Raw genomic sequence first — 10718 nt, 5'->3', positions numbered from 1 at the left:
AAAAACAACCAGACGAGCAATCGGATCAAATCGTTTTATTGGTGAAAAGCTTCTGCGTCGAACAGTTGACGGTTCAGGTGGCCTCAGCGAGCTGGAGAGGTGGGTCTGCTGGTATTCCGGGAGCGCGGGACGTGTCGGTGAGTTGGCGTGGGGGGGTGGGGAGGTGGGAGTGTGTCTGGGATCTGTGGACAGGAAGAACCAAACCCAGCATTAAGCAGTGGGTAGCTGAAGGGTGTCCCAACTACCCCGTGTAACGAGCTTTGTAGGGAGTGAGGGAAATATTCCCGAGCGGTGGGCCGCAAGCACAGCGAGGGGTTGGCATCGGTCAGGAAACTCTCATTTCTCAGACCAAGGGTTCCAGCGGATGGCAATTCCTCTAGTTTTCCTGGATCGCCAGCAGAACTGCCGGCTTGTCAATGGGAACGAACACCTCCATGTAGACGAAGTTGGAGGGGACTCCGATATCCATCTGTGGGGAGGGTCACTCGGTTAGTCATGGGAATCCCGTCCACTAACCCCTCCTTCCCACTGCCACCTCATTGATCTGCGCTCTCGCCAGCCTTCCCTCCACATCCCCGCCACTTCATCGCTCACTGTTCCCCACCCCGTCTCCTACACCCTTCCTTCCCTAAAACCCTCTCCGACTCCGTCACACGCTCCCTCCCCTACACTCCTCTCTGTCTCCGTCAGCCCCGATCCACTACCCCCTCCCCATCTCCGTCAGCCCTCCCTACCCTACATCCCCCGTCCCTATCACTCCTCCCCACTCTAGACCATTTCTCCGTCTTAATCGCCCCTCCCTCCCCCACACTCCTCCCCGTCTTTGTTAATCCTAACCTCCCTTACCCTCTCCCCGTCTCCGTCAGCTCTTCCCTCCCTTAAACCCCTCCCCGACTCCTTCACACGCTCCCTCCCCTACACTGCTCCCCGTCTCTGACGCACCCCGTCCACATCATTGTCATCCCCTCTCACCTCACTACCCTTCCCGTCTCTGTTAATCATAACTTCACCTACTCTTGTCCCCTCCCACCCCCTCCCGGTCTCCATTCCCCTCCAACCCCCTCCCGTCTCCATTCCCCTCCCAACACCCTCCCTGTCTCCAGTCCCCTCCCAACCCCTCCCGGTCTCCATTCCCCTCCCAACCCTGCACCCTTTCCGTCTCTTAATCCTAACCTCACCTACACCGCTCCCCTCCCACTCCTTCCCGGTCTCCATTCCCCTCCCACCCTCTCCCGTCTCCATTCCCCTCCCATCCTCTCCCGTCTCCATTCCCCTCCCACCCGCTCCCGGTTTTCATTCCCCTCCCACCCGCTCCCGGTCTCCATTCCCCTCCCACCCCTTCCCGGTCTCCAATCCCCTCCCACCCACTCCCGTCTCCATTCCCCTCCCACACCTTCCCGGTCACCATTCCCCTCCTACCCCGTCCCGGTCTCCAATCCCCTCCCACCCTCTCCCGTCTCCATTCCCCTCCCACCCTCTCCCGTCTCCATTCCCCTCCCACACCTTCCTGGTCTCCATTCCCCTCCTACCCCGTCCCGGTCTCGAATCCCCTCCCACACCTTCCCGGTCTCCATTCCCCTCCTACCCCGTCCCGGTCTCCAATCCCCTCCCACCCTCTCCCGTCTCCATTCCCCTCCCACCCTCTCCCGTCTCCATTCCCCTCCCACACCTTCCCGGTCTCCATTCCCCTCCTACCCCGTCCCGGTCTCCAATCCCCTCCCACCTCCTCCCGTCTCCATTCCCCTCCCACATCTTCCCGGTCTCCATTCCCCTCCCACCCCTTCCCGGTCTCCATTCCCCTCCCACACCTTCCCGGTCTCCAATCCCCTCCCACCCGCTCCCGGTCTCCATTCCCCTCCCACCCGCTCCCGATCTCCATTCCCAATCCACCCTCTCCCGGTCTCCATTCTCCTCCCACCCGCTCCCGGTCCCCATTCTCCTCCCACCCGCTCCCGGTCTCCATTCCCTTCCCACCCCCTCCCGGTCTCCATTCCCCTCCCACCCTCTCCCGGTCTCCAATCCCCTCCCATCCCCTCCCGGTCTCCATTCCCCTCCCAACCCTGCACCCTTTCCGTCTCTTAATCCTAACCTCACCTACACCGCTCCCCTCCCACTCCTTCCCGGTCTCCATTACCCTCCCACCCTCTCCCGTCTCCATTCCCCTCCCACCCCGTCCCGGTCTCCAATCCTCTCCCACCCTCTCCCGTCTCCATTCCCCTCCCACACCTTCCCGGTCTCCAATCCCCTCCAACCCTTTCCCGTCTCCATTCCCCTCCCACCCGCTCCCGGTCTCCATTCCCCTCCCACCCCTTCCCGGTCTCCATTCCTCTCCCACCCTCTCCCGTCTCCATTCCCCTCCCACCCCTTCCCGGTCTCCAATCCCCTCCCACCCTCTCCCGTCTCCATTCCCCTCCCACACCTTCCCGGTCTCCATTCCCCTCCCACCCGCTCCCGGTCTCCATTCCCCTCCCACACCTTCCCGGTCTCCATTCCCCTCCCACCCTCTCCCGTCTACATTCCCCTCCCACCCCTTCCCGGTCTCCAATCCCCTCCCACCCTCTCCCGTCTCCATTCCCCTCCCACACCTTCCCGGTCTCCATTCCCCTCCCACCCGCTCCCGGTCTCCATTCCCCTCCCACCCCCTCCCGGTCCCCATTCACTTCCCACACCCTCCCGGTCTCCATTCCCCTCCCACCCTCTCCCGGTCTCCAATCCCCTCCCATCCCCTCCCGGTCTCCATTCCCCTCCCAACCCTGCACCCTTTCCGTCTCTTAATCCTAACCTCACCTACACCGCTCCCCTCCCACTCCTTCCCGGTCTCCATTCCCCTCCCACCCTCTCCCGTCTCCATTCCCTCCCACCCCGTCCCGGTCTCCAATCCCCTCCAACCCTTTCCCGTCTCCATTCCCCTCCCACCCGCTCCCGGTCTCCATTCCGCTCCCACCCCTTCCCGGTCTCCATTCCTCTCCCACCCTCTCCCGTCTCCATTCCCCTCCCACACCTTCCCGGTCTCCAATCCCCTCCAACCCTTTCCCGTCTCCATTCCCCTCCCACCCGCTCCCGGTCTCCATTCCGCTCCCACCCCTTCCCGGTCTCCATTCCTCTCCCACCCTCTCCCGTCTCCATTCCCCTCCCACACCTTCCCGGTCTCCATTCCCCTCCCACCCCTGCACCCTTCTGGCTTCTGTGTGGAACTCGACCTTGATCAGCAGAAGTGTTCCCAGCATGAACGGCTGGACCTGTTCACGGTAGGTTTCCGCGACGAATATCTGGTCCAAGGCTCGGATGCGACTCTTCGCGTCGGGTTTCAACTGGACAAGGAACAACACAAACTTCTGAATCTCCCGGAGAGGACAGAGCGGGACGAGGAAGGGTGTCCGGAAGCGAGTGGCGGTACCATTTCTTTCTCTCCATCTCTCCGCTTTTCCTCGTTTCGTCTCTCGCCTTTCTCCAACTCGTACCCTTACTCCCCACTCTTCCTCGTCTCTCTCTGACCTCCCACACTCCGTCTCCCTCTTTCCCCTCTCTCCGATTCCCATGCTCTCTCACCCCCTCACCGTCTCCTTCTTCCCCCTCTCTCCGCCTCCCTGCTCTCTCAACCCCACTCACTGTCTGCCTCTTCCCGCTTTCTCTTCCTCCCCTGCTTTTTCACCCTTCTTTCTGTGTGCCGCTATTCTCTTGACCCTGGCAGGGCTCTTCCTCTTTCCCGTCGCTCCGTCACTGATCTTTATCGACTTCCCCTGTCCTGTCCTTCGTCTCACTCTCTGTTCCCTCATTCCACATTCCCTGCTTTCTCCCGCTCCCCGTCTCTATCCATCTACCTTCTCTACAATTCCCTTGCTGGTATTTTCACCTTTCATCCTTCTCTCTCTCTCTCTCTCTCTCTCTCTCTCTCTCTCTCTCTCTCTCTCTCTCTCTCTCTCTCTCTCTCTCTCTCTCTCTCTCTCTCTCTCTCTCGCCACTTGTCAGGGCTGCTTTTAAAGATCTGGCCCCGCCCCGACATGTCTCTCCCCCAGCTCAGCTATTCCCCTCCCCGTTCTGCCCTCTCTTCGGCTCTTCCCCTCCTCCTGGGGAATGGAACCTGACTCAGGCAGTATTCGAAGGTGACCGAGCTACAGGAAAGGTGTACAGAGCATAAAGAACATTCACAAAGATGTTCCTGGGTCTGTATAGAAACATCTAAACATGGAAACATAGAAAACCTACAGCACAATACAGGCCATTCGGCACAAAAAGGTGTGCCCAACATATCAACGCCTTAGAAATTAACAGGCTTATCTATAGCCCTCTGTTTTACTAAGCTCCATGTACCTATCTAGAAGCCTCTTAAAAGACCCTATCGTATCCGCCTCCACCACCGTTGCCGGCAGCCCATTCCACGCACTCACCACTCTCTGAGTAAAAAACTTACCCCTGACATCTCCTCTGTACCTACTCCCCAACACCTTAAACCTGTGTCCTCTCGTCTCATCACCCAGAGAGTGGTGGATCTGTGGAATGCTCTGCCCCAGAAGGCAGTGGAGGCCAATTCTCTGGATGCTTTCAAGAAAGACTTAGATAGAGCTCTTAAAGATGGCAGAGTCAAGGGATATGGGGAGAAGGCAGGAACGGGGTACTGATTGTGGATGATCAGCCATGATCACATTCAATGGCGGTGCCAGCTCGAAGGGCCGAATGGCCTACTCCTACACCTATTGTCTATTGTCTATTGACTGAATGAAGCTGCAAGAGTGGAAAATTTAGTCGGCTCTGTCTTGGGTACTAGCCTACGAAGTACTCAGGACATCTTCAAGGAGTGGTGTCTCAGAAAGGTGGCGTCTATGATTAAGGTACCCAGCACCCAGGACATCCCGCTTTCTCACTGTTACCGTCAGGTATGAGGTAGGGAGGCCAGAAGGCGATCACTCAGAAATTCAGGAACAGCTTCTTCCATTCTGCCATCCGATTCCGAAATGGACATTGAACCCTTGGGTACTACCTCGCTTTTTAATATATATCATTTCTGTTTCTTAGCACGATTTTTAATCTAATCAATATACGTTAACTGATTATTATTATTATTATTATTATTATTATTATTATTATTATTATTATTATTATTATTATTATTATTATTATTATTATTATTATTCTTATTAGTAGTAGTAGTATATTTTTCCTCTTCTTCTAATTCTGTATTATGTATTGCATTGAACTGCTGCTGCTAAGTTAACAAATTTCACCACACGTGATAATAAACCTGATTCTGATTCTGAATCCACTGTGGAATGAGGTTGAAAATCTCACCGCGGACAGATATTGTCCCTGCACTGGAGTTCCCTCCTTTGGCCTCTCAATGTCAATATCATTTCACCCTCTCCTCGGAACAGAAGCCACGATAAAATAGAGAGTGGGCAAAGAACGTTGAACCAAGTGTAACTTACTGCAGTAAACACAGATTCTGTTTACAAACGGAGCAGCCACTTGGAGCGGGGTGGCAACCAGACCTAAAAGGGGGACCGTTAAGTGTCACTGGAGGCTGGGACCTGTGGCTCTGTCTTGTTAAGTCGATATCGTTTCTCTTTCGCAACGAACAAACAGTAAAGGTGAAATTGTATTCGTTCACCACAGGAATAAAATGCAAGTAAACTTCCGGGAATGCGTGACTGAATACGGCGAAATCTCACTTACCGAGGACTTGCAGAGTGACGAACGCTGAGGTGAAGGAGCCGCTAGTTGGAACCATTATCACACGGTATTCCCCACTGTCCGCGCTGTTCACCGACTTCAGCAGAAGCGACCCGTTGGAGGCGAATAACTCAGCCCGAGAAGTGAATTCTTCAGTCACATTCTGATTGTTCCAGAAGGCGATTATTTCATTCTTAACAAACCAGATCCCACTGCTGACCCCGGCCGACGGCCGCACGGAAAAGAACGCATCACCCCCCTCGGGGACATTTAACCGGCTGTGCTCCACGTGGATGGTAAAGTTCTGAGACTGACCTGAGGAAGAGAAAACCGTATCAGGGAAAAGCGACAGAGGTGGATAGACTCGGGACTACACAGATACTCTCACAGAACAATAAGTACCGATATTTAAGCTGTAACTTCTCTCGCAAACTATTTTCTACAGCAACCACCCGCCGCTCTGTCGGTTCTCTGAACACTACCGGTCTGTGAGAGAGAGACCCTCACCCGCAGGAATGAAGAGACAACGAACAAACGCCGAGAAGGACAGCCCCGCCATCGCGAGAGATAGATAGATAGATAGATAGATAGATAGATAGATAGATAGATAGATAGATAGATAGATAGATAGATACTTTATTCATCCCCATGGGGAAATTCAACTTTTTTTCCAATGTCCCATACACTTGTTGTAGCAAAACTAATTACATACAATACTTAACTCAGTAAAAAATATGATATGCATCTAAATCACTATCTCAAAAAGCATTAATAATAGCTTTTAAAAAGTTCTTAAGTCCTGGCGGTTGAATTGTAAAGCCTAATGGCATTGGGGAGTATTGACCTCTTCATCCTGTCTGAGGAGCAACTGACCTATAGAACATCTTCAGCATCTCACTACAGACATTGAATGACGCCAACCTTCTAAGGAAGTACAGTCGACTCTGTGCCTTCCTGCACAGGGCATCTGTGTTGGCAGTCCAGTCTAGCTTCTTGTCTAACTGTACTCCCAGATACTTGTAGGTCTTAACCTGCTCCACACATTCTCCATTAATGATCACTGGCTCCATATGAGCAGCGCCTGTCTCTGTCACACTCGGAGACTGAGCCGCCCTTCCTGGTCCCCGGGCCGGATCACTGCAGACCGTCATCGGAAAAGGCGGAGCTGAATGGATCGCCGAGCGAGAACGTGTCGGGGAGAATGAACGAGCCTGAAACACGGAAGATGTAGAAGGCCCTTCAGTCCTCGCTCCTCTTCTTTCCTCCTCTACCAGCTCACGTGACATTTACCTCAAAGCTACTTTCCAACCAGATAGGTAGACTGGCTGAGGGGCGTCGCCACGACAATTTTGCACACAAAGACAACACGACGAAGGATTTGATTGTCGACTTCACGAAAGAGAAATCGGGAGAGCATACACACGTCCACATTGAAGTGGTGCAAATGGCGAGCAGCTTTAAGATCTTTGGCGCGGAACTTCGTGGAAGATCTCCGCTTGGCCTGACATACTGATACATTCACAAAGAAAGGCACATCAGCGGCTGCAGCTTATTAAGAGTGTGAAGAGACTCGGCATGTCAGAAATGACACGGGGTGGTGTACAGCATTAGATTTATAATCTAATCAATAAATGCTTACTGTAACTCATTCTAATAATAATAATAATAATACTTCTTTTTCTTCTTCTTCTTATTATATTATTATTATTCTTATTATTAGTAGTAGTATATTTTTCGTCTTCTATTCCTGTATTACTTATTGCATTGAACCGTTGCTGCTAAGTTAACAAATTTCACCACACGTGATAATAAACCTGATTCTGATTCTGAATCCACTGTGGAATGAGGTTGAAAATCTCACCGCGGACAAATATTGTCTCTGCACTGGAGTTCCGTCCTTTGGCCTCTCAATGTCAATATCATTTCACCGGCTCCTCGGAACAGAAGCCACGATAAAACAGAGAGTGGGCAAAGAACATTGAACCAAGTGTCACTTACTGCAGTAAACACAGATTCTGTTTACAAACGGAGCAGCCACTTGGAGCGGGGTTGCGACCAGACCTAAAAGGGGGACCGGTAAATGTCACTGGAGGCTGGAACCTGTGGCTCTGTCTTGTTAAGTCGATATCTTTTCTCTTTCGCAACGAACAAACAGTAAAGGTGAAATTGTATTCTTTCACCACAGGAATAAAATGCAAGTAATCTACCGGGAATACGTGACTGAATACGGCGAAATCTCACTTACCGAGGACTTGCAGAGTGACGAACGCTGAGGTCACGGAGCCGCTGGTTGGAACCATTATCACACGGTATTCCCCACTGTCCGCGCTGTTCACCGACTTCAGCAGAAGCGACCCGTTGGAGGCGAATAACTCAGCCCGAGAAGTGAATTCTTCAGTCACGTTCTGATTGTTCCAGAAGGCGATTATTTCATTCTTAACAAACCAGATCCCACTGCTGACCCCGGCCGACGGCCGCACGGAAAAGAACGCATCACCCCCCTCGGGGACATTTAACCGGCTGTGCTCCACGTGAATGGTAAAGTTCTGAGACTGACCTGAGGAAGAGAAAACCGTATCAGGGAAAAGCGACAGAGGCGGATAGACTCGGGACTAGACATATACTTACACAGAACAATAAGTACCGATATTTAAGCTGTAACTTCTCTCGTAATCTATTTTCTACAGCAACCACCCGCCGCTCTGTCGGTTCTCTGAACACTACCGGTCTGTGAGAGAGAGACCCTCACCCGCAGGAATGAAGAGACAAAGAACAAACGCCGAGAAAGACAGTCCCGCCATCCTGAAAGAGCAGCGTCTGTCTCAACGGACTCAACCTCTAAATTAACCTTTAGACAATCTTACACAAGGACAGCCAAGTCCCTTTGCACATCATTCTCTTATTGTTGCTTTTTCTCCATTTAAAATATAATCAGTGTTGGACACATGGGCTAATACAGTGATACTGGCGGTAACGTTCAGTCGATGTCCTGCTCACGGTAATCCTAACGTCAGACCTTACTGTCCTGCTTTTCATTAACCACGAATAGGAAGCATGTTCCCCTCTTGCCGTGCACTCCGAACTAACTGTGTCATTGTGTTCTACCGAGTCAGCGTCATTCGATGTGATGTTGGGCCTGGATACGGATTCTGTAAAAATACCACAGATCATGTATCACGTGTAACGTACTGTGCTGAAATGATGGCTCCAAGCAGATATATTCTGCTTAAAACAAAATACTACAGATGCACAGATCAGAGATAAAACTACACAATGATGTCAATATTCTGGTCGCCTCACTACAGGAAGGATGTGGAAGCCATAAAAAGCGTGCAGAGGATATTTACAATGTTGTTGCCTGGGTGAGGGAGCCTGCCTAATGAAAACAGGTTGAGTGAACTCGGCCTTTTCTCCTTGGAGGGACGGAGCATGAGAGGTGACCTGATAGAGCTGTACAAGATGATGAGAGGCATTGATCGTGTGGATAGTCAGAGGCTTTTTCCCAGGGCTGAAATGTTTGCCACAAGAGGAAACAGGTTTAAGGTGCTGGGGAGTACGTACAGAGGAAATGTCAGGGGTAAGTTTTTTACTCAGAGAGTGGTGAGTGCGTGGGATGCGCTGCCGGCAACGGTGGTGGAGGCGGATACGATAGGGGCTTTAAAGAGACTTTTCGATAGGTACGTGGAGCTTAGAAAAATGGAGGTTATATGTAAGCCTGGCAATTTCTAAGGCAGAGACATGTTCGGTACAACCTTGTGGGCCGAAGAGCCTGTATTGTGCTGTAGGTTTTCTATGTTTCTATGTTTCTATACTGTCTTAGACATGTGGGCGGCACTGGGGAGGGGAACATCGTTAAACTTTGAGGTAGATGATTTAGAACTAATCATTTCCAGCTGACTGGAGAAACAGTCCGTTTTCAAAAATAGAGTAAAATACAGCACAAATGATTACTTGATGGCCTTGAAGACGGAACTGACATCCGGCACGGACAAGTGCGAGCAGCCCGCAAACAGAAACGGCGATACACAGCCACGCACAACAGTGAGAACTGAACAGTCCGCGAGCAGGTCTGGCAGAGTTCACAGGAGTCCAGGTTCTGCCACCACCGTAAAGGTTGTATTGTATTCTTTCACCACAGGAATAAAATGAAAGTTATAGTCCGAGATCGCATGACTCTGTCTCACTTACCAGTGACACGTAGAGTGACGGTCGCTGAGGTTTGGGAGCCGCTGTTCGGAACCATAGTCAGCTGGTATTCCCCACTGTCCGCGTTGTTCACCGACTTCAGCAGAAGCGACCCGTTGGAGGTGAATAACTCTGCCCGCGATCTGTACCCAGTATCTACAACTTCGTACTGACCGATCCACTGGGCGACTGCAACTCCTTTAAAAATCCAGCTTCCACTGCTGACATTGCCCGACGGCCGGACTGAAAGAAGCGCATCTCCCCCAGCGGTGACATTTATCTGGCTGTGCTCAACGATAATAGTAAACTGCTGGGACTCACCTGAGAAAGAGAAAATCATATGAGGGAAAAGCGACAGACGCGGATAGACTTGGGAACTGCACTTAACTCAATCTGTACCGATACCAGGGTTCTGTTCTCATCTCGGTAAAGTCGACAATCATAATCTCATCTTCATTTAGCAAACTACCCGTCGTTCTGTTAATTATATTATCACCAGTGGTTCCAGAGAGTGACCCTCACCCGCCGTTATGTGGAGACAAAGAACGAGAGCTGCGAAGGCCAGTCCCGACATCCCGAGAGAGCAGCGCCGAACTCTGTTACACTCGGAGACTGAGCCGCGCTTCCTGGTTTGCGGGTCAGATATCTGGATTCTGACGTCACAAGCGGCAGCGCTGATTGGATCAGAGAGTCTGTACTTTGCTCAAATCTACATCAAATCCTGTGTGCTGTTCTACAACTATCTGCTGCTGTGTGGAATCCGATACTGATCTCAAAGAGAGTTTCTCTCACCCACCGACATGAAGAGAAAGAGACAGAGAGTAAAGTGAAGGTCATCCACGCGATCCCGGGAGAGCGGCGCCTGT

The 10718-nt window shown here is 51.8% G+C and overlaps 1 protein-coding gene across 1 annotated transcript; it reads right to left on the bottom strand.

Moving 5' to 3' along the window:
* Positions 1 to 3235: 3235 nt before the first annotated feature.
* Positions 3236 to 10438, bottom strand: LOC140722335 (cell adhesion molecule CEACAM3-like). The gene is made up of 5 exons (XM_073037108.1): positions 10375 to 10438; positions 9856 to 10173; positions 7913 to 8224; positions 5671 to 5982; positions 3236 to 3311 (listed from the first exon to the last, which is right to left on the bottom strand). Exons 1-5 carry the CDS (start codon positions 10424 to 10426, stop codon positions 3244 to 3246), a joined length of 1062 nt encoding a protein of 353 aa, XP_072893209.1. The 5' UTR covers positions 10427 to 10438; the 3' UTR covers positions 3236 to 3243.
* Between the last annotated feature and the right edge of the window lie 280 nt (positions 10439 to 10718).

The sequence above is a fragment of the Hemitrygon akajei genome, unplaced genomic scaffold (assembly GCF_048418815.1).
Source record: "Hemitrygon akajei unplaced genomic scaffold, sHemAka1.3 Scf000075, whole genome shotgun sequence".
Taxonomy (NCBI): domain Eukaryota; kingdom Metazoa; phylum Chordata; class Chondrichthyes; order Myliobatiformes; family Dasyatidae; genus Hemitrygon; species Hemitrygon akajei.
This window is presented reverse-complemented; position numbering and strand designations above follow the sequence as displayed.